Source organism: Haliotis cracherodii, unplaced genomic scaffold, assembly GCF_022045235.1.
Source record: "Haliotis cracherodii isolate W230 unplaced genomic scaffold, xgHalCrac1.p SCAF_22, whole genome shotgun sequence".
Classification (NCBI taxonomy): Eukaryota; Metazoa; Mollusca; class Gastropoda; order Lepetellida; family Haliotidae; genus Haliotis; species Haliotis cracherodii.
Window position 1 is genome coordinate 7,482,737 of NW_027266278.1, and position 24,321 is coordinate 7,507,057.

At 45.6% G+C, this 24,321-nt stretch overlaps 2 protein-coding genes across 2 annotated transcripts in view; both read left to right on the plus strand.

The window, feature by feature from the left end:
* The window catches only part of LOC139471317 (GRB10-interacting GYF protein 2-like), a 48,015-nt gene that overhangs the window by 13,189 nt on the left and 10,505 nt on the right, over nt 1-24,321 (plus strand). The window contains exons 7-26 of the mRNA XM_071253624.1: nt 292-447; nt 2,531-2,622; nt 3,099-3,215; nt 3,486-3,824; nt 4,667-4,781; nt 5,855-5,956; nt 6,830-6,894; nt 7,229-7,386; nt 7,967-8,170; nt 8,757-8,857; nt 9,301-9,401; nt 10,416-10,595; nt 11,268-11,510; nt 12,392-12,490; nt 13,787-13,876; nt 14,542-14,652; nt 15,038-15,132; nt 15,870-15,993; nt 17,213-17,391; nt 23,918-24,065. Of these exons, the coding sequence (XP_071109725.1) occupies nt 292-447; nt 2,531-2,622; nt 3,099-3,215; nt 3,486-3,824; nt 4,667-4,781; nt 5,855-5,956; nt 6,830-6,894; nt 7,229-7,386; nt 7,967-8,170; nt 8,757-8,857; nt 9,301-9,401; nt 10,416-10,595; nt 11,268-11,510; nt 12,392-12,490; nt 13,787-13,876; nt 14,542-14,652; nt 15,038-15,132; nt 15,870-15,993; nt 17,213-17,391; nt 23,918-24,065 (2,819 nt within the window). The remainder of the gene's footprint in view (nt 1-291; nt 448-2,530; nt 2,623-3,098; nt 3,216-3,485; nt 3,825-4,666; nt 4,782-5,854; nt 5,957-6,829; nt 6,895-7,228; nt 7,387-7,966; nt 8,171-8,756; nt 8,858-9,300; nt 9,402-10,415; nt 10,596-11,267; nt 11,511-12,391; nt 12,491-13,786; nt 13,877-14,541; nt 14,653-15,037; nt 15,133-15,869; nt 15,994-17,212; nt 17,392-23,917; nt 24,066-24,321) is intronic.
* LOC139471312 (uncharacterized) lies at nt 18,024-19,846 on the plus strand. Its single transcript, XM_071253618.1, has one exon. It carries the CDS (start codon nt 18,308-18,310, stop codon nt 19,835-19,837), a length of 1,530 nt encoding a protein of 509 aa, XP_071109719.1. The 5' UTR covers nt 18,024-18,307; the 3' UTR covers nt 19,838-19,846.

The window sequence follows — 24,321 nt, forward strand, 5'->3', positions numbered from 1 at the left end:
GTCTTCAGCAATCCATCATTGCCATAAAAGGCGACTTTGCTTTTTGTAAGAGGTGACTAACAGCATCGGGTGGTCAGACTCGCTGACTTGGTTGATGCATGTCATCGTATCCCAATTGTGTGGATCCATGCTCATGATGTCAATCACTGGATTGTTTGGTCTAAACTCGATTATTTATAGACTGCCATCATATAGCTGGAATATTGCTGAGTGTGGCATTAAACAAAAAAAAAAAGACTTAAGAAAAATCAGTCCTGACAGTTCTTTTGAGTTGGCATTCTATGTTTTTAGGCACACGGACCAACTGGAGAGAACCTATTGGTCGAGGTGGATTTGATGGTGAGCGGAGACAAAATGGTCCCAATAAAGACCGAACACTTTCGGATGCCGATGTTAAGCACCAGCTGTACAGACGCAGTAGGAGTAGTGAATCATGGGACACGGATGGTACAGTCAACACTCAACCAACCAAACATGGTCATGCCCAAACTTATAAATGTTCAGATTACACGTTCTTCTCAATTCTACTTTGGTAATGCAAGGACAACTTCGTTTAATTGGATTTTCCTTATATACTAATCAAAAGAAGTTAAGCAACACACGATTCTTTCATGTTGCTATGGTTACTCTGTGATGGACTGGCTGTTTCAGATAGTAATATAAAAGAATCAGGTGTTTTTTTACTTCTTTTGAGTTGAATATGATGAAAGAAATAGATGTAATGTTTACTTTGAAATATCGGTGTAATCTGTGAGGCATTTATACTTTTAGGCAATACACCAGGAAAGTGTCTGTTTCACTTTCTGTGTTTGTATGAGTTACCCTGTTGCACATCATCGTGTTCAGAAGGTTCTGCAACTGGACCTGTGACTCAAAGTGACCTGAGCACACCAATCATCAGAAAACCCACACTTGAACTTAGATGTATGACTGTTGTAGCTTGTGGTAGCATTGGTTTATGGACCGGAGCCGTGGACACCACTACTTTTACGTCAGTACCGGGTATTGATAGTTGGTCACATGTCCATTAGGCAAGAATTCTTTTCTTCTTCTTTTTCCAGATTTTGATTTTGGTTTTGGATGGGCTGACAGTTGATAAGGGTTTATTACCATGACAACCATATGCACCGAGGACAGTTTAAAGCACCAGTGGAGATGTATGTCGTTAAAAAAATTCTGTGTTAGTCCTGTACAAATTTTGTTGTCAAAGTGATCTTGACTGTTAGTTTCTCCCCCCCCACCCACCCCCCTCTTTGTTTGGCAGATCCGTAAAGCAAGCACTAAGAATGTTAGACCTTATGCAAGTATGGTTGTTTGATGTCTTGTACAGAGTTGTACCCTGCTGCAGAAACAGGGGGAGAGTCCACATGATCTTGTCCTGACTCCCATCAGTTTTCCCATTGAGTTTTCAAGAGTTGCTTCGATGTGGTGTTGCCCACATAATCTCTTGTCATGCATCATGAGCTTGTCGTTAATTGTGTTGGGTAAGGCCTGCAAGTTGCAGAACATTCTGAACACGCTCATAAGTATTCATTTGTCAGTATCAGAACATGGAAGTGTGAGATAGACATTGTAGACTTGTGTGTGTCTTGGTAATACTTCTACATATTCTGAAAATCAGAATATTTAGACTCCTACCAATCAGCATGATGAAGGACTCTTTCACTATAGGTCCCTCATGACTCAGTCGTGCTGAAATAAATGATTAGAGTGAGGATTAGTTTAAAATAAGGATTAGGACACTGGTCTTAAAACGGTCTGCTTGGAGGGTTGAAAGCCAGTTGTTCAAATCCCTAAGCCATATCTTACTCAAACCCTGTCTGAATATACTGAGCAAGAAAAGTTGTGGATCATGAATATGTTTTGGGATATGGTGCTTTTTGTAGTGAAAACTGAGCACACAATTTCATGAAAATGTCCCTAAAAATATTCATGATCCTTTACTTTTTTTGTTCAGTATACATTGAAGATCTGCATCACCCTCCTCAGAAAGCCAACATACTGTTACATAACTCGTGGTGTTCATCTCACTCACTCACTCACTCACTCACTCACTCACCCACTCACTCACTCACTCACTCACTCACTCACCCACTCACTCACCCACTCACTCACTCACCCACCCACCCACCCACCCACCCACCCACTCACTCACTCACTCACTCACTCACTCACTCACTCACTCACTCACTCACACACTCACTCACTCACTCACTCACCCACTCACTCACTCACTCACTCACCCACTCACTCACTCACTCACTCACTCACTCACACACTCACTCACTCACTCACTCACTCACCCACCCACCCACCCACTCACTCAGTCACTCACTCACTCACTCACTCACTCACACACTCACTCACTCACTCACTCACCCACTCACTCACTCACTCACTCAGTCACTCACTCACTCACTCACCCACTCACTCACTCACTCACTCACCCACCCACCCATCGAACATCCCCCACATGTATATTACCATGGCACTTTCACAGAGTTGTGTTTATGCGGACTTGTTCATGTAGATTTGCCTGAATGGAGTGTTCCTGGTGATGATGATATGGAAGAGCTGGGAACGTTCGATGCCAGTGGGGCATTTGTTACTTCTCATCCGAAGGTAGGATGTCAATTCAATTTCATTTTCCTCAGATTATTAAGCTTACTGCGGTCACGCTGTTTTATGAGTTTCTTTGAACGTGTTAAATATTTATATGTATAAATTTTGCAATATTTAAAGGGTCTCTTGACCACCATTAAATTTGACCGCTGACCTTGTTGACCCATGAAGATTCGGGTTAGAACAGGTCTTCAGCAACCCATGCTTGCCGTAAAAAGTGACTATGCTTGTCCCAAGAGGCGACTAATTGGATCGGGTGGTCAGACTCGCTGACTTGGTTGATGTATGTCATATCCCAATTGCAAGATCGATGCTCATGATGTCAATCACTGGATTGTCTGGTCCAGACTCTATTATTTGAAGACCAATGTTATATAGCTGGACTATTGCTGAGTGCGGCATTAAAAAACAAACCAACAAAACTGACCTTGTTGATGTTTGTGCATGTCAGGTTGTCATAATACAGTTGTTTGCAGGGCTTTAGAAATGGAGAGAGTCCGCACTCTGATGTACAGAACACCAATCAGTCACCGTCACAGCCTAACACAGACTTGCCTCCTCAGGGCAAGGAACCACCTCGAGAACAGAGAAGGGTACGCCTGTTGTTTGACTTCTTTGATTATCCAGCTTATTATTACCGTATATACTCTTCAAATCGGCATTAAAACACAACTCACCGTTCCTCATAATAAAGAAGTTGGCATCCAAAAATTCTCTTCCTTATGTGTTTAACTTCTTAAACCCAATTCAAAGACAAGAATATCTTTTGTGATCTAAAAGGAATATACTGGCACTTCAAATCACATGATCCTGGATGTATGATTTATTAGCATCATTGTCACCAGACATTTCTGAACTTTCAGGATAAGAAGAATCAGCGCTCAACAAGTGCTCCCGAGGTCAAACAAGAAAGTGCTAGTAACCATGGCAACAGCCAGTCTCAGTCTCCACAGCCTGCTGTCAAATCCAATCAGGAACCTAAGAGAATAGATCCCTCAAAATCTGTGCAGTTTGGGGATGTGTCACAAAATCTTAATGACTCAAACAGTGCTCCAGTTGAACAGACATTAAACACTATGAGTGTGAACCAAGTGAGTGTACCTGTCAAGAAAGTTAAGGGTGGCCTGCCAACAGCGGACAGTGATCCCTTGGATAGATTAAAGGAGGCCGCTGAGAACATGGTGGCTGAAATGACAGCTGAGGTACAAAATATGCTTGTTGATTTCGGTTATTGATGCCAAGTGGGCGTTGGTGCCAATGTGATATCGGTGTGATGCCATGTGGGCGTTGGTGCCAATGTGATGTGGGTGTGATGCCATGTGGCCGTTGGTGTCAATGTGATGTGGGTGTAATGCCATGTGGGCATTGGTGCCAATGTGATATCGGTGTGATGCCATGTGGGCATTGGTGCCAATGTGATATCGGTGTGATGCCATGTGGGCATTGGTGTCAATGTGATGTGGGTGTGATGCCATGTGGGCGTTGGTGCCAATGTGATGTGGGTGTGATGCCATGTGGGCTTTGGTGCCAAAGTAATGTGGGTGTGATGTGGATTTGATGTGGTTTAACGTGTGGTTTTCGGAGGTTCCGGAGTAGAACTCGGAAACCATAAGACAAAACTTTACTAAATTTGGTACACACATTCACCGTATGGTGTATAAATGAATTTTATAAATTGGACTTGGTCCCTAAACTGAATGAAAGCAGTGGGTTCCATTTCTGGAGCAGAACATGAAAATTATTAGAGATATCTTTATGAAACTTGGTAAACACATTCAGCGTATGGTGTATATGTGCCTTTTGCTATTTATGATTCCCCCAAAATTGCCTTTTCTTTTATATGAATTTTATAAATTGGACTTGGTCCCGTAAACTGAATGAAAGCAGTGGGTTTCATTTCTGGAGCAGAACTTGAAAATTATTAGAGATATCTTTATGAAAATTTGTAAACACATTCACCATAAACTTTGTTGAGTGGAAGAAGGTTGATGATAATCATGGAAGGTAGAATTTCCATGAGATAAAAATGCTGTTTTCTGATCAGGATGAAGAGAACAGGTTACAGAGAGGTCCCATGGACCCTCGGACTCAAGGTGTCCCACTTAGTCATGAAGAGTCCCTCAAGTGGTTTTACAGGGATCCCCAAGGAGATGTCCAAGGTACACATTTACCCACAAGGACATCACAAGGGACATGACATGAAATATCTTTCTTAGGAGGCATTGTTAGAATATTTAGATTCTCTTGCCAAGGCCTAAAATAGTTATCTGAAGTCCAAGGTGTGGAACCTTAGCAAATGTTGAGTGGTATGGGTTAAATCCATGACTTTGAGCACCGGAGTAATGCCAGTCTGTTACTTTAGCCAATACCGTATTCGACGTAATAAGCGCCCAGGGCTTTCAAAATTAGAAATAGGGGGCTCTTATTAGAATATTATTTTGGTGACAAAAAAAGAGTTGAAAGATAAATTTTGTGGTTTATGCTGACAGCCTGAAATGTTTATGTACGACAGATATATTTTTCCAGGATTTAATTGCCCACACACGAGTGCGTATTATACGCGAATAAATCTTGATCAATCGGAAGGGGGGCTAATTAGGATTGTTTTTTAGACAATATATTAGCAAATATTGCCAGGATGCTTATTAGAGCGGGGCACTTATTATGTCGAATACAGTAGTTCAAATCTCCAGTAATAGTTCTAGTAAAATGTCTTTTGGTCCTGAAAGCCTTGCTTAAGTCCATGTAATAACACTGAGATCTACTAAAAATGATGTCAAGTGAAAGTTTAGGGCTTGAATACTCAAAAGCTTTAGACACAGACTCTAATAACTTTTAGTGTGTTATATATAATAAGGGGTCTCCTTTATCAGGAAAGATCCTAGTACCCTTGCTTGTCAGATAAGGTGCCTAAAACAGAGTCAAGTTACCGCAATGTCTCCAAAGTAACCAGTCGGGCTCCGCTTGACAAAGTGACCTTAGCGCATGTTGACTAACATATGGGAGTCTCCATTGCTGGTTTGTCTCTTTCAGTTAGATGTTTTCCTGCTGCAATAATGTTTCCTTGAAGTTTCTGAGCTCTACCTAAACTTACCAGGCTCACAAACACTGGAGATGAAGTATATTACTAGTTTGTAAGATGAAGAGATAACATGTATTGTGTGCAGATCCTGAAATCAGATTTTACTCATCAACTCACTCACTCACCCACTCACTCACTCCACTTTTTCAGGACCTTTTAACCCAGAGGAGATGGCCCAGTGGTTCAGTGCTGGTTACTTTACAATGAGTCTTCTGGTTAAAAGGGGATGTGATGAACGATTCCAGCAGTTAGGTACGTACAAGTTCCATCACCATGTTGTTCATGCTCATAACGATGTTTAGGTGTGCCAGACCGCCTCCATGGTCTAGTGGTAGAGCGGCCGCCTGGAGAGCTGGAAGTCCTGGGTTCGATCCCCGGTTGTGTCATACCCAAAGACATTAAAAGATGGTACCAGTTGTTACCCTGTCTGGCGCTCGGCATTAAGGGTCTAAATTAAGGACTGGTCGGCTCGGAGTCAGTATGTTGTGTCTGAGAGGGGTATTCATGTTAAACTGCGGCATGGTATCTCAGTGTGCAAGCATTCTTAAATCAGCATCAGTCTGAACTAGTACAAGCAGCCACACCCACAACCACACCCACACCCACGTGCACGTACCTTTTTTAAGTGCAATAATGTTGGATGCGACGTTAAACCCCATTTCACTTGCCTTAACTGTGCCACTTGGAATGAAAGTGTGTCAACTAGATGTATACTATTGATCCATCTTTGAACTTTGAAGGTTAGATATGAAGCAGTTATAATTGAGAATGGGGGGGGGGGGGGGGGATATGAGTATTTCATGCTTGTTTTAACTATGCCATTACAAATTTAGACTTTTAATATCCGAGTAAGTTGGAACCTTGTTTTAGGTCATTGTCATCGGCACATCAAACTCTAAGACTGAAAAATGCATTCTAAAGTAACATTCATCCAACTTATTCAACTTCCTTTATGAACGGAGAGATTTACAGTAAACTGTTATTGTGAGAAGCATAGTGGATACAGCCCAAGGACGTTAAAAGATGGTGCTCGTTGTTCCAAAGCCTGATGAACCGGATTTCGATTTCATTGCGCAATTTTGATTGGGGACCCATTTCAATTCACTGTTATTTGTACGATTCCAGGAGAGCTGATCAAGAGATGGGGCCGAGTTCCATTCCTAGCTGGCCCAACACCACCTCCATTACTGGTAAGATGGACTTTCACATTCCTTGTGATGTTATCGTACATGTCAAAGTCAATATTTACTGAAAACAGTGAATAAACTATGAACATGGACTTTCACGTTCCTCGTGTTGTGATCATACATGTCAAAGTCAGTATTTACTGAAAACAGTGAATAAACCATGATCAAAACAAATGGTGTATTTTAGTAATTTTTAGTGTCTTTGAACAATGTAGAAGGAAGAATTTATATATTTTCTTGAAAAGAAAAATATTCTACCCCTTTCAAGCTACAATATGTTAAAAAATAAATCAATTTCCTCCTCCACATTCATTGTTACTCCATGTTTCATTGCCAGAACATCCCAGTAACAGCTGCCAATACTGAAGCCCCCGTAAAACAGACCCCGCCCCCACAGCAGCCAACGCCCACTCCTCCACCCCCTCAGGACCTGCTTGGAATCATACCTCAACAGTTTCTCCTTCAACAGCTCATGCAACAACAGATGCTCATGAGGTAAGGGGAGACCGAAATCTCACAGAGTACCAGGAATATTTAAATAACAGTTTTAGTTTCAGGGCAGAACCCCATCCTGGCTGATGAACTGTGTGGATCAAATAGGCAGTGTGTATTCCTGCACTCATGGCATGCTTCTTTGTTTAGCCCATTAACCGCTGTCCCAGGCTTCATTATCTTAGCAACCCGTGCTTGTTGTAAAAGGTGACTACTGTTGTAACGGACGACTGACCTAATCGGGTGGTCATATAGCTGGAATATTGCTTATTGCGGCTTTAAACAACAAACAAACAAACAAAACTGATGTGATATCATAGCTCATGCTCAGAAGCCTTAAGCCTATAAGCTATTGCCACTCTGATATTTGAGTATTTCTTACCAGAATAGGAATGTTATCTGTAACATTCCATGAACAATTGTGAAATTCTCTTATGATTCAAACAATTAAACCCAGGACTTGCAGTACAAAGTATTTATGTCCATTCTCAATATGTTTTGCCAGAGGAGTATAAGGAGGCAATAGTTTGCGTCTAAGGACCCTGAGGTGTTTCAAGTGCAAGATGAGTGTTGATTATTGCAGACAGATGCAGGTCCAGATGATGACACAGATGCAAGAACAGGATTCATTCAAGAACATGTCTCCACCACAGCAGCAACAGATGGTGATGCAGATGTTGATGCAGACACAACCTATGTTTATGCAGCAACTTCAGCAGCTACAACAACTACAGCAGCAACAACAGCAACAACAACAACAACAACAACAGAACAGGCTGTCCCCACAGTGAGTTGAATTAGTATTTGTGCTTTAAGACAGAAGTCTGGAGTCATACAGAAGTGCTATGTCGGCAGTAGGGGTATACCTAGGTCTTTGAGTCCGTGGCACTTTGAAATTAACCAGTCAGCCATTGGAATTTGAACCCTTTTGTACCAGAGAGAAATGTATGTTACATGCGAAATACAATCTACATTTTTCATTTGTTTTGTTGATTCAAGCAGCCCTACCTTGTAGTGTCCCCCAGGTCTGCAATGTCAATTATTAACATATACAGTAAACTACGTTTATAACGAACACGCTTATAACGAACTGACCGATATAACAAACTTATTTTTAGTCCCGGCCATTTGTTGTATACATGCTGTATATATGCTTATAACGAACTACGGTTATCATGAACTAAAATTAGTGGTCCCTTTGAGTTTGTGATAATTGTAGTTTACTGTATTCTCAATTTATGTTTAATATTGTGTGGTTGGAATATAGAGTGTGTCATTAAACAACAAACAAACAAAAAGACTGCCCATCCCAATAACGGGGTAGTGCTATGAGTCTGTGCAGAGATGATGTGGAAGCTACCACTGTGTTCCAGGCCGCAGACAGCAGAGGGCACCCCTACTACCTCCCACCCAGCATATCACATGCCCCAGCCTGGCCCTGCTGCAGAAGGGGAGGGGCACCCTCCAGGACAAGGTAAGTCCTCTAAAACCATGTGTTGACCCGCTATTTAAGATCAAGGGCAAAAGTCACAAGGATTCAAGGTTTCCATTTTAATTGAGTTATTACATTTTTCATTGGGTAATCTATATTTTTTCACTTATCTATTCATCACTCTATTGGGTTTTTCCCAAAATGAGTAAACATTTTTGATTTAATAAATGTAAATAACGGTTCTAAATATAGGCTTGACTCGGAAAGTAAATTAGCTTGTAATTGTGTTTCGGAAATTAGCTCCATTGTACGCATGCTGAATACGCTTCATTGGGTATTTACGCGTGCTGTTTTTATAATTAGAGTTTTTCCTTTAATGCATGCGTTTCTGTACGCAAGTTAATTGAAAGTAATTGGTTTTTGAATATTTTGTTTGGTATTTTACGCCAATACGCTGCTTATCTGTAGCTCTGTGTATGTTGCAGTTGCTTGGTCTCAGCCCAGCAGTGTGTGGGACCTGGAGACGCCGCCCAGTGACATGTCACCCAACTCTGTGAACCAGCAGCAACTGGAAAAACTGCAAGCTGTGAGTATTCCCCATATGTGTGTAGGGTCATGCTGTGTCTATCTTATAACTTGTAACTTTCAAAACTAGTCAGTTCTTGCTCAAAAATGCCATCAAAATCGGACCTGTTGAAGTGCTGCTATGGTTACTGCTTATGAAAATGTTCATCCTTTGATGCGTGACTTAGAATGTTGTTACAAAAGCCGCTGTTTAAACTACCATCCACTGTCAGTTTAGACAATTTGGTTTTCTTTGGGTTCCAGGTTGGAGTAATGGAATTTAACACTTTTTTGCCTGACAAAAAAAAAAAAAAAAAAAAAAAAGACTTATCTCATGTTTAGACTGAATGTAGAATGTGTGGCCACTCATGTCAGCCTAGACAGTTAGATATATTTGCATGAGCCAGGTTTAATGATTTGTTATGGCAGAGTGGGCACCGGTAGTCCAGGGTTCCGTTGTACAAAGCTATCTTAGCGCTAAGGTGATCGTAACTCCCATACCTAACACAGCCTTACGAAGTGCTAAGATTGTTTTGTACAACGGCACCCAGTTGTCTAAGGCTCTGCAGGACACTGTGCAGAGTTATGTCCCTTAGTGTGCTGGTATCCCATGATTCACCCTGACTATGACCTTGGTTTGTCCGTACCATACCCTTGCTCTTGGGTTTCATAGGGTGGTCGGGTAGCCTAGTGGTTAAAGCGTTTGCTCGTCACGCCGAAGACCCGGGTTCGATTCCCGACATTGGTACAATGTGTGAAGCCCATTTCTGGTGTCCCCGCTATGATATTGCTGGAATATTGCTGAAAGCGGCGTAAAACCATACTCACTCACTTGGGTTTCATGGGTTAACGTGGTAGATGTTGAAGACCTGTATTCCTCCCATATTACACTGACATGCTGTGATGGAACAGAAATACTGTTCAAAGTGTGTTAACCCATCTCACTGACACTGTTGTGGCGAATATTTGTCCACAAGGGCTTGCTGACAGTTCTCCCTTATCATCCAGTGTCGTAACCTTATTCTTTCTAAACCAGCAACAGAAAGCAGAAGAAATTCGCCGGAAGCAGGAGGAGGAAGAAGAAAGACGTCGTCAGATAGAGATGCAGAGAACTCAGGAAGAGCTGAAGAGACAGCAGGAGGAGATAGCCATAGAGAGGGAGAAGATGATACGAGAGAAGAAGGAGCTGGAGAGACAGAGACAGGTCGAGCTGAAGGTAGGCCAGCCTTGCTTGCACAAAGTAAGGAGAAGATATATGGATGAAAAACTTCTTTATTACAATTATGAGCAACATTTCAGTGTAGGTTCTAACACCATTATCAAGCATCATCGCTCCTAATTGTTATAAAGAAGTTGTTTATCCATATATTTTATCCTTATTTAGTCCTCCAACTTTTAAATGCCTCTCGAAGATGTTTCTTGCATGCACAGCATGTATCTGCCATGACATAAATGCTGAACTGCCTAGAAGAATATTTGGAACACCATTGATTAGATGCTAAGAAGTATATGGGTTCCTTGTGTTAGAATAGCTATCATCAGCTCCATAATTACTGAAGACTCACTCACTCACTCACTCACTCACTCACTCACTCACCATAATTACTGAAGACTCACTCACTCACTCACTCACTCACTCACTCACTCACTCACCATAATTACTGGAGTGTCCAAGAACAAGGTCTTGCCGAGAGATCTGATAACTTGATGCAGATTGTGAAGACATGTCCATATTGTCCTTGACGTTGAGGAAACACTTGGCATGAAATGAGATGTATTTGCTTTGTGTGAATGATGTCCTCAGCATTGAAAAGATCTGTTGTGCGAAATTCTGAATTAAAATGTCTTAATAAAAATGATTTGAAAAGAGTCCTTACTTTCCATATAGCGTATGGAAGAAATCCGTCGTCGGGAGGAAGAAGAAATGAGACGACAAATGGAGGAAGAACGTAAACGAGAAGAAGAGAGAATGCGAGAAGAGCAGCGTCGCCGAGAAGAAGAGCTTGTTGTCCAGAGAGAAGAAGAAGCTCGCAGGAAGCAGGAAGAAGAAAGGAAGAGAATGATAGAGGAAGAGAGGAGGCGACAAGAGGAGACGCACAGACAACAGCTGGAGGAAGAACACAAGAAACAGGTGGGTACCTTTGTCAAATTGAAACAACAAGCACCGATCTGTCGTCTTACAGTATTGTAATGACAACCTATTCCACCTTTTATTGGGGACTTTAGCACTGATCTGTTGTCTTACAGTATTGTAATGACAACGTACTCCACCTTTTATTGGGGACTTTTTATCTTTCCCTGATACACAAAACTCATTCTCATGAAATGTCAAGTGTATATTTAGATGGCACATATCTGATTATCTCTATCAAACATTGAGTGGTATATATCAGCACAATAGACCAGGCTTTAAACTGTTCGAGATGTGAAGCCCATTTCTGGTGTCCCCCGCCGTGATATTGTATAAATATTGCTACAAGCGGCATAAAACCATACTCACTCACTTTTACTGTTTTGAGAAGAATATGTTAGTTCCCAATTTTGATTAACTTTCCAATGGGTTGCCATGGATGAATAAGTCATCTGCACTTAGGGTTTATTTGTTGAATAATAATTGGAGATGACACTGGAAGACTGGTCGTGATCTTTGATGTAGGTGCAGATGGAGTTTTTAGAGTAAGACATTTTCTTAAAAACTTTGAATGTTCTTGAAAGTACAAAAAATATATGCCCCGTGAGCATTCCTGGTTGGGATAGGTCCCAAGCAATCTATGATGATTGTAAGAGGCGACCAAATGGATCGGGTGGTCAGACTTGGTGACTTGATTGATTGCCTGCCATGATGCCGTTGGTGTTGATAGTTGCTCCCAATATCGATGACATGATTGACTCTTCCAGACCGCCATCATTTCGCTGGAATATTGTGTGGTGTTAAACAACAAACAAAACAAACAACTTAAATGTGTTGAAAGTTAGTAAAAGTGTGTTATATGACGCTACTCTTGTGTGTAGGAGATGTTGCGGCAGCAGGAAGTACAGAGACAGCAGGAGGAGATGCAGCAGGAGCAGCAGCGGGAGGAGGAGCGACAGAGAGAGATGCTCAGACAACAGGTACTCCTCGGTGTTAGATCTCTCCTGGGGGGACTGGGTTAGATCTCTCCTGGAGGGACTGGGTTAGATCTCTCCTGGGGGGACTGGGTTAGATCTCTCCTCGGGGGACTGGGTTAGATCTCTCCTGGGGGGTCTGGGTTAGATCTCTCCTCAGGGTCTGGGTTAGATCTCTCCTGGGGGGACTGGGTTAGATTTCTCCTGGGGGGACTGGGTTAGATCTATCCTCAGGGACTGGGTTAACACTGGTTGCCTGCTCTCTAGTGCTTGTTGAAGAGGCGACAATCAGATGGGGCCTCAGTGGCTTGGTTGATCGGGTAGCCCAGTTGTTAAAACATTTGTTCTGCACGCCTAAGACCCAGGTTCAATTCCCGACATGGGTACAATGTGTGAAGCCCATTTCTGGTGATGCTGGAATATTGCTAAAAGTGGTGGAAAATACCACTTACTCACTCTCTCACTATGCGATGCTCTGGTCTGAAGCTCATACTATAAGTCTGTGGTCTGTCTTGCCTTCACTCATTATTTACAGGCTGCAGCATTAAACAGCACTCATTCACTCACTCACTCATTCACTCATTCACTCACTCACTCACTCACTCACTCTCTCACTATGCGATGCTCTGGTCTGAAGCTCATACTATAAGTCTGTGGTCTGTCTTGCCTTCACTCATTATTTACAGGCTGCAGCATTAAACAGCACTCATTCACTCATTCACTCACTCACTCACTCATTCACTCACGACGCGCTGCTCTGGGCTGAAGCTCATACTATAAGTCTGTGGTCTGTCTTGCCTTCACTCATTATTTACAGGCTGCAGCATTAAACAGCACTCACTCACTCACCAAGTATATTGTCAATACTTCATGGGCTTTGTATACATCACAGACCTGTCGCCTGTGAATACATGACCACGTTGCGCTGTAGTAGTGATGTGGGTCTACTTTTAGTCAAGTAACGAAATGAGTCTGTTTATGACTTATGGCAGTCAAACGAACCCTCCTCCATGTCTGAACTGTTTGTGATCCCTGTGTGTTTTTATTTATCAAACTGTTGATGTATTGCAATTGTTTGTCCTACGATTGTACTGTCTATAAGAATAAGGCTGATGGTATTGTTGATAGTGTTAAAAAAAGACAATAGTTTCAATAGTTTTGCATTGGAAAACTTTTAGTCAAATTTCAAACCTTTAAGTTTATAAGCAAGGATTATGACAGCTTCAGATTGGATGTTTAGAAAATCAGGAGTATTGACAAAGTCTTTAAGCATGATTTATATTTGGTTACTTTTTGTTGTAGGAGATGCAGCGTCAGGAACAACAGAAACTTCAGCAAGAGGCGCTAAGACGTCTCCAGCAACAACAACAAGAACAGTTGGCTCGAATGCAGGTACGCGAACGGATACCATATAAGATACTTTGGAGTCACCTGACTGATCAGAGCTTATAGTAATTCACAGGAAATTTGGATACAAGTTTTACTTGCTATCCCTGTGTGGACCCGTGAAGATCCGGGGTAGAATAGGTCTTCATGCTCGTCATAACAGGCGACTATGCTTGTTGTAAGAGGCAACTCACGGGATTGGGTAGTCAGACTCACTGTCTTGGTTGATGCATGTCACCAAATCCCAGTTGCGTGGATCGATGCTCATGATATCAATCACTAGAATGTCTGGTCCAGACTTGATTATTTAAGACCGCCTTCATCTAGCTGGAATATTGCTGTGTGTGGCGTTAAACAACAAACAGACAGACAAATATCCCTGTGTGGAGTCTGTGGAGCCTGTCTGGGTTAAGATCCCCAGTGCCACATGCTTGTTGTTAAAACTAACAAGGTTGTCAGGCTTTTTGATTTGATGGATTGTATGTTACCACCCCCTGATGGTATAGAACGTTGCTCATGCTTTCAGTCACGGGTTTGCCTGGTCCAGACTGATTATATACAAGTCACCATGTTATGGTAGGAGTGCTGCTGACTGCAGTGTAATATGATGGACAAACACTGGAGATTGCTTGAAATGTTGACTTGATTTTGATTTGCCTGTTTTGTGTCAGCTTCCTGCCACTGCGCAGTGGGCGAGTCAGCTGCAGCAGAGGGAGGCGAACGAAGGGAAGTCCCTGGCAGAGATACAGCAGGAGGAGGAGAGACAGATGCAGGAGAGAGAAGTGAGTTGACCAGTGGTGGCTGATAGAATGGGAGTGTTATTTGTGGGGAATTGATAGGATGTCGGTATTTAAGGATGACAGTGTGAGGAAATCCCTGGCAGAGATACAGCAGGAGGAGGAGAGACAGATGCAGGAGAGAGAAGTGAGTTGACAAGCGGTGGCTGATAGAATGGGAGTGTTATTTGTGGGGAATTGATAGGATGACAGTGTGAGGAAGGACTGGAAATTAGTCCGTGACGTTGAGGGGAAGTTAGAGATAGTGATGGATTGAAATGTTGGAAGTGATGGTAACTTAATATTGTCTCAAACTAAGACCCCATGATATGATTTGATTGTCTAGATGGCATATCTGTAAGGAAATTATGAATGTTATTTTATGTTTCAGCGCCAACTTGAGATTCAGAGGCAGCAAATGTTTGCCATCCAACAACAGCAGCAGCAGCAACAACAGCAACAGCAGAAGTCATGGGGAGCACAAATGTAAGTCGCCCCCTTCTCAACACCCAGTATGTATAGAAATTGTGCAAAACCACACTGTTAAAAAACACAGCCAGTATATTCACCTGCCCTCCGTCGTCGGGCCATTAATAAGTCCTCAGGCTTCTGCAAATGATAATGCCCTGGAAAATAGCGCTACCCTTATATTATTCCCCTGGTCAGTGAATCAGTGTGCATGTGATTTTCATTCTCATCTCCCTGGGGAGTATACTACCCAAGCACAAGGCACAAGGCTAATAGTCACATTACATCTCATCACCATCTCATCACCCCTGGGTTGTCAGCACCATCCCCATTCTCATCTCCCTGGGGAGTATACTACCCAGGCACAAGGCACAAGGCCAATAGTCACATTACATCTCATCACCATCTCATCACCCCTGGGTTGTCAGCACCATCCCCATTCTCATCTCCCTGGGGAGTATACTACCCAAGCACAAGGCACAAGGCTAATAGTCACATTACATCTCATCACCATCTCATCACCCCTGGGTTGTCAGCACCATCCCCATTCTCATCTCCCTGGGGAGTATACTACCCAAGCACAAGGCACAAGGCCAATAGTCACATTACATCTCATCACCATCTCATCACCCCTGGGTTGTCAGCAGCATCCCCATTCTCGTTGGTTCCACAGAGTGTTCCTGCTACCTCTGTCTCTTGTTTCATGGCCTGAGTATCTGAGAGATCCTCCACTGTATGATGTAACACTGTTACAGGACGGTCAACCAGGCTGCAACGAACACACTGAAGTCACTGCTGGACATACAGGAGGAACAGAAAGCCAAACAGTCAGACCAAAACAAGAAGAAAGCCAAACAAGTTCAGCCCACTCCGCCCAAGGTATGCACCATCACAATCCACATGGTCCTGTACCTCTAGAGAGACAGGTCTGAATAGGTCACTACCTCCTAGAGAGACAGGTCTGAATAGGTCACTAGTACTCTGTTTGTCCTAAGATACGACTTAGATGACAATCGGATGTGTGACATGGCTGTGTGTCCTGTGATATCTTGTTTGTAATTTGTTTGTTTGTTGTTAAACACCTCACTCAACAATATTCAAGCCATATGACGGAGGTCTGTAAATAATCGAGTCTGGACCAGACAGTTCAGTGATTGACATCATTAACACAGATCCACACAATTGGGATGTGATGACATGCACCTGTGAAGATCCCGGTTAGAATAGGTCTTCAGCAACCTATACTATAATCAAGTCTGGACCAGACAATCCAGTGATTGACATCATGAACACAGATCCACGCAATTGGGATGTGATGACATGCACCTGTGAAGATCTGGGTTAGAATAGGTCTTCAGTGACCTATGCTTGCCATAAGAGGCGACAAACGGGTGATAAGGCTAGCTGACTTGGTTGATCGTATGGTAATTGCATAGGTTGATGCTCATGATATAAAGAAATGGATTGTCTGGTTCAGACTCAATTATTAACAGACCACCATTATATAACTGGAATATTGCTGAGTGCAGCGTTAAACAACAAACAAACAAATGATGACATGCATCAACTAACCTGACCAACTGATCCTGTTAGTCGCCTCTTACGACAAGCATAGTCGCCTTTTACGACAAGCATAGTCGCCTCTTACGACAAGCATAGTCGCCTTTTACGACAAGCATAGTCACCTTTTACGGTAGGCATGGTTTGCTGAAGGTTCACTCATCAGTATTAAATTACCCAAATGGACCCAAGCAGGGCTAGACATTAGCTCTAGCCCACTAGCCAAGGTCAGTTACATTAATGCTAAAGGCATCCTTAGGGCTGGTAGAATTTCAAACATTTTGGGAATGTTCCTCCATGTCACTATTTGGGCTAGTAGACTTTCAAAGTATAATTCTATCCCTGTAAGGGAGTTTAAAAATTTTGGAAACCCAAAGAAAACTATCAGAACCCAAAGTTAATGATAACATGTCGAAAAGAAAATGTCCAAAAGAATGCTGGAGCCCTGAATAATACTTTCAGGACTGAAGAAAAGTTAAAGAAAATGAAACGAGTTTGTTTGTCAGATGATACTGAGACCTGCTTCCTCTCTCCCCAGAATACAGCTGCCACCATGGCTACACCTAGCATGTGGAGCAACGTGGCCAGCAATGGTGCCCAGTCCACGGGGTGGGGCGGGAACGCTGTGTGGAAGACGGACAAGGCAGGGGGGGGCCTGGGGTTCTGGGATGAGGCTGTGATATCTTCAGGAAGGCCAGCAACCAAAGAGAAAGAAAGGTTGGTGAGAAATAGCAGCTCCTGATGGTGCTTACAGAATGATAGAAGCACAAGACAAATGTATGTGTACTTAATGACCTAGAGGCGGTGGGGTAGCCTAGTGGTTAAAGCGTTCGCTCGCCACGCTGAAGACCCGGGTTCGATTCCCCACATGGGTACAATGTGTGAAGCCCATTTCTGGTGTCCCTTGATGTAATATTGCTGGAATATTGCTAAAAGCGGCGTAAGACCATACTCCTTCCTTACTTAATGACCTGAGCCCCAAGTCAAATGTTTGTAGTGCTACGACTATCGACTATCGTACGTCTATAGGATTTACCAAAGACTTACAACTGTGGATTGGGGACCTGTATGTTGATCTAGGGGTGTAGATCACTTCATGTGATGTGAGCGAGCGTATTCAATAATTTTGATGTGAATCTGACCAACAAAACAATCCTCTATTTCTACATTTTTCTTTCATTCTTTGAACATAACAAATTACATTAAGTAATACGTTACCACTGTTATACCGAGGCTGTTGTCTCCCACAACTGCTGCTATAGCGAAATCTACCACAGAGATCTCAATTACCTCATGCAGCACGTGCGTAGCCACCTAGCTGCCATGTGACACCCTTCACTCTTGTCTCTTTCGTCTGCTAAGCAAGACGTGTTTTTTCTCCTGCTGAAGCGTTCCTGAAGATTTGGTGATATTTATTATAGTTTATTCTCTAATAAACTGTGCTTTTATGGGGCGTTGCGGTAGCTACGCTTGGTTATAATTTTCCCGCCAAACGGAAAATTTTTCCCGCCCTTTTTTCTATATACTTGCGGGGTTCGCGTATGCACGTTGTGTTTTACGTTTCCCCTGTTCTTGTATGTTTTGGGGGTTAACATAACTTATTTCTTTAATAAAAGTTATATGTGTATGTTATATGTTCACATTGCTCGTTTATTTTCTTGTGAAAATGCTCGTTTGTGAATCATTGTGGTGCGTGCGTTGTAACCATGTTTTGTTCTTTGTTTATAGCAAACAATCAATGTCTGACATGGATATGTCCCCAGTATCCACCCCCTCTACCCCTGCTCCTCGGAGTTGTGGGGTGTGCAGAAAGTTTTTGTCGTCCCGGGATCCCCACGATCGTTGCCCGCGGTGCAGGGTTCCTTGCGGGGACACCCGGTGCACCCTGTGCGAAGGTCTGGGGCCTGCGGAGTTTGAGCGGTACCGGCTGTACGTACAGTCCGTCTCCACCCCTGTGGTGGCTGGTTCGTCCGGTCGGGGTCCCCGTGCGGGTACCACCTCCTCGGCTGCGGCGGATCCCCTTGCGGCCCTCGGGCTGTCTGGGGATTCCGTCGCCGCATTGTTGTCGAAACTTGTGGACTCCAAGCTGGCGGCCTTATCGCAAGATAGGCCGCTGGCTGTTCCGTCCCCGGCCTCTTCGGTGGCCGCGGGTTCGGACGCGGGGTCCACCGGTACGGCGGCGGCTGCCGTGGTTACCGGTCCTTCCCCCGAACCGTTGCTTCCGCTATCGGTTAAGGACCGCGTGGCCATGGTGTATGACCTCTTCGAGGACATGCCAAAGCCCCTGCCGATACCGCGGGGAATCCACGGTTCCGTGGGTTCCTCCGAGGTATACGACGAGACATCCGACAAGGCTTTCCCGGCATCAACCTTGCTGCGCGGGATTAAGCCTTCTTTGGAGAAGGCCTTCACGGCTGCCTCCGGTCGGGGTCTCCCGTTACCTCCCCCGTCGTGGAGAAAAGGGTCTTTCCCAGTACATGACCTTGCCTTTCCCGAGGCTGGTCCTTCTGCGGAAGCCCATGTGGAGCGTTTGGGGGTCCGTGCCCCACCGGTTGCCACGGTACCACAAGGTACCTTGCAACAGCTGGACACCCTCGCTCGACACTCCATGCTGGCATTGTCTCACGGAGACACATACCTGGCTGCAGCGGCCAGTCTGGTCGAAGGTTCTCCCACGGACCGAGACCAGCGCATTTACAACTGCTTGCTCGGTTTGAATGCTTCCCTGGAGTACGTTGCCGGGGCTTCGGCCTTTATTTCCGGCACGTGCCATTTTCTTCGGCGCCAGTCGTATCTGGCTGCTTCAGGGTTGGACGCTGCCAATCAGGAGGTGCTCCTTTCGCAGCCTTGGTCTGCTCGGACCCTGTTTAATAACAAGATCCCTGGGGTTCTGAAGGAACAACAGGCCGCTGTGTCTGCCGATGCCTCTCGGCACACACTGGATCTTGTGGGGTCCTTGCATAGGCGCCTGGGTGCCGCTCCGAAGCGGAGCGCGCCCCAGGATGCTGCGTCCGGCAGGCCTAAGGGGTCGGGTCCTTCTTCCTCCGGGAAGAAGCCCCGCTCTGAGGGCTCCGGTAAGGGTTCTCAGCAGCCCTTTCGCGGGAAGAAGGGGAACTGGGGGAAGCCCAAGTCGTCTAAGGACGGCAAGGGCCCCTCCAGGTGACTCTCATTGGAGGGGTTCGTATGCCGACAGCGCCAACTTCGGTTGGCCCGTAGGCGAACCCGAGTCACTTGGCCCTGGACAGTTGCGCCTGCCGCAGCCCGTCCGGCCCCCCTCTCTGTCCCCAGTGGGAGCCAGACTCCAGACTTATTGGGAGAATTGGGAACAAGTGTTCGACGACCCGTGGGTGGTCAACACGATTCGGTACGGCTATCGGCTCGATCTCAAAGCGAATCCGCCGCTCACCGTTGCCCCGTCGGCAGGTTTCTATTCGGAAACCGATCTTCCCTTCCTCGCCGATGCCATCGGCAGGTTGGTGGAGAAGAGGGCAGTTCGGGAGTTAGCTCTACCAGAAATAACACCGGGGTTTTACTCCAGGATATTTCTCGTTCCCAAGAAGGACAGTGCCGAACTCAGAATGATTCACAACTTGAAATCGTTCAACGAGTTCTACCTGCGCAAGCCGCCCAAGTTCAGAATGTTGAGCTTGACGGACCTGAAAGCACTGATCATGCCGGCCGACTGGCTAGCTTCGATCGACCTGAAGGATGCTTATCTGCATGTTCCGATTCACTCGGATCATCACAAGTATCTCAGGTTTGTCTTTCAAGGCAGGCACTACGAGTGGGTTGTACTCCCATTCGGTCTTTCATCCGCTCCCTGGCTGTTCACCCGGTTAACCACCCCCATAGTGGGGTTCCTCCACCGGAGGGGTGTCCGGTACTTCGCGTACCTGGACGACTCGCTAGTAGCAAATCGAATGACGGACACCCTGTCACGCCATCTCGTTTTCGCACGTCGGCTCTTGGAGCAATTGGGGTGGATTGTCAATCTCCCCAAGAGCGAGTTAACCCCTTCTCAGAACTTGCAGTTCATCGGAGGTCGGTTCAACACGGTGTCCCATCGCCTATTTGTCCCCCCAGACCGGTGGCACAAAATTCAGGCGATGATTGCCAAAGTCTTAGCGGTGCAACAGACTGTTCACTTTTGGGAACAGCTGTTAGGGCTACTTGTATCAGCCCAGGACTGCACCGAACGGGGTCGTCTCCAACTCCGCCCGCTGCAACGGTTTTTAATCCAGTTGTTAGCAACGGAGGTGAACAGTGCGACCGTCGCCCTCCCGGATCGGCTCCGACCGCATCTGGAGTGGTGGACGCTCCCTTACAATGTCTTATCAGGAGTCTCTATGCGGCCCTACCGGGCCACGTTGAACCTGTATACAGACGCCTCTCTAGTGGGCTGGGGCGCCCATCTGGAGGGGGAGGTGAGCTCGGGGCTGTGGTGCGTAGACGAACTAGGTCTTCACATCAATTGTCTCGAGTTCAAGGCAGTGATCAACGCAGTCAATCACTGGAAGCATCGTCTCGTCGACGCCCGGCTCATGCTGGCGACCGACAACACGACGGTAGTGTCCTATGTGAACAAACTGGGGGGAACCCACAGTCACTCGCTACTCGATCTCACGTTCGAGTTTTACGCTCTGGTGGACAGTGTCCCGTGCCAGATACGCGCCCGTCACATCCCAGGTGTGCGGAACGTACTGGCCGATGCTCTATCGAGGCCTCAGGATCCGAGCCCCACAGAGTGGATGCTGAACCCAGTAGTGTTTCAGTGGCTGTGCGAACGTTTGGGTCGTCCGATGGTCGACCTGTTCGCAACACGGTTCAACAATCAACTCCCGTTGTTTGTATCACCAGTCCCGGACCCGAGGGCCATCGATCACGATGCTCTCGCGTTAGACTGGACGGGCTTGGACGCTTATGCTTACCCGCCGACAGCGTTGATACCACACATTCTAAGCCGGCTTCGAGGAGTTCGCTGTCGAATGTTACTGATCGCGCCCATGTGGCCGAACAGATCGTGGTACCCCGACTTGCTGACCCAGGTCACGCAGTCGCCACTTCCACTGCCTGTGAGACCGGATCTCTTGATCCACCCTCACACCCGTCAGCTTCATCCAAACGCAGGGCAGTTCAATCTGCACGCGTGGATGTTGTCACCGAGCGTCTGAGGAGTAAGGGTTTTTCTCGCCGGGCGTCTCGGGCATACGTTAGTATGCATCGTGATTCTACCCAGAAGGTGTATAATGCACGTTGGGTTATTTTCACGAAGTGGTGTTGTAAACATCACATTCATTCGCCAGATAAGGTATCTGTGCAGGATATTGCTCGTTTCATGTCTCACTTGCGAGAGACCCGGAAACTCTCCGGGGGTTCCATTGCCAACTATGTTTCGTCCGTTGCTACGGTACGGGACGTTGCTATGGGTACCAGTCTCTCCAAAGAGCCGGTGATACGGGGTATTATCAAGGGTTTCAAACAGCACGATCTTAAGAAGGGCCGCCTTCGGGCACCGGCCTGGGATCTTTCCCTAGTGTTGCAATCACTTACGGAAGCTCCGTATGAACCCTTGCATAGTGCTTCGTTCCGGCATGTGACTTGGAAAACAGCATTTCTCCTCTCCTTTGCCACGGCGGCACGTGTATCCGAAATTCATGCACTCGATGTCGCCAAGGTACGATTCGATAGGGGTGACGAAGGAGCGGTCCGCCTGGGCCTGCTCATGGGCTTCGTCGCCAAGAATCAGAGAGTCGGGCAAACGGAGAGAGAATTCACTGTAAGATCCCTCAAAGAAATCTTACATCCTGCTGATACTGAGGACAGAGCGCTGTGTCCGGTTAGGGCCCTTAAGTATTATCTTAAGGCTTCGAATGAACGTAGACAAGGGCGTGACCGTCTGTTCATATCGTGTAACCCTAATCGCACGGTTGACATAACACGCAACTCGATTGCGTTGTGGCTTCGTTCTGTCATCAATCTGGCGTACCGGTCTCGGGGGTTACCGGTAGCGGGGTCAAACCCGCACGAGATCAGGGCGCTAGCGGCAACATTTGCCCTACACTCGAATATCTCTGTTCACAGAATATTACGAGGTTGTTACTGGCGTTCTGACTCGGTTTTTGCCAATCATTACCTCAGAAAGGTTTCTGATGAAGACGTGGAGGGGGTGCACCGTCTTGGGCCGCTGATCGCGGCACAAGCGGTCATCTAGGGGGTGTGTCCAGCGCAATTCCAAACTCCGCAGTCGTCAGTCCTTGCACGGTGGTCAATCTGGGTCGTCTCCAATGTTCCCACGCCGTGGGTACAGGAGTGGGGGTCCTGCAAACCAGCGCACTCACACCACAGGTGAGGCGGCTTTTTGTGTGTTTTATCCTTATTTGTATTTTGACAATTATTCATTTAATTGTCTGTCGTGTATTCCAACCTTGTGATACCTGCTTACGAATACTGGAATTAGGTCACGCGCCTAATGCATACTTTAAGTAGGCTTGCTCTGGGATATACGGTCTGAAGGAAATTAATTTCCCTCTTTTCGACTGTTTAACCTGATCTAAGATTAAGCTCACGCGGATACAGTGTTCCCATCCGCTGCGGCGATGAAATACCTATCCAGTGGGGCCGTTTGGAGTCACCAATCGTTTTGGCAATGACGATTGAGCCTTACGGTATGCGCTTGACAGTGCTTTGGTATTCCTATAGGGTAACGCCTAGCTAGGTGCATGCGCATCGAGTGCTTCCGCCTTGGTGTTTACTTCCGCTGGTCGGAAGGAACGCTAGCAGTCAGGATTCGGGTTGTCGGTGCTCCCCACCGCCTACTGTGGTAGTCAGCCTCGGTATAACAGTGGTAACGTATTACTTAATGTAATTTGTAGAATTTTCCTATTCGGAATATTCTATAAGTAATACGTTACCACTGGGCTGCTGCCCGCCCGTCCGTCCCCCGAGCACTTGCTCTCGCAGGAGACAAGAGTGAAGGGTGTCACATGGCAGCTAGGTGGCTACGCACGTGCTGCATGAGGTAATTGAGATCTCTGTGGTAGATTTCGCTATAGCAGCAGTTGTGGGAGACAACAGCCTCGGTATAACAGTGGTAACGTATTACTTATAGAATATTCCGAATAGGAAAATTCTACAAAACCATAAACCCTGCCCAGTTTTGACGATAGGTCTCTTCAGTTGTTTAGTGTGTGGAGGTATGTGTATTCATTTTCCATGTGTCTCACTCAAGTCCACACTTTTTCAGTGGTGAGTTTCCTGCGTTAGGGGGCAAGAAACGAAACCAACAAAACAATAATGCAACGACTAATGCATCTGCAGCTGCAGCGGCAGCAGCAGCAGCTGCCGCCGCTACTGCAAACCGCAACAGACAGACTAAACCAAAGAAAGAGGAGGTAAGCAAAATATTCCCACACTACACCAGTCGTGATGTCACTTCTCTGGCTGAAGGTTTAGGCCAGACAGTGTTCAAAGTACTCCGCCTCACATGTAAGAGACCGCATGGCCTAACACCACCATTGATCATCAAGTTCCTGGCTGAGGATAAGCCCCTGGGTCTCGGGGCTCAGAAAATCAACACCCTTATCAATTAAACACTACAAACTCACAAAATATGAAAAATCTTTCAGTCTTGCCTCCCCAGAATTGTGA

Bases quoted from the DNA above. Each gene is read 5' to 3' on its own strand.
- LOC139471312 (XM_071253618.1), top strand. From the start codon at position 18,308: ATGTTCACATTGCTCGTTTATTTTCTTGTGAAAATGCTCGTTTGTGAA.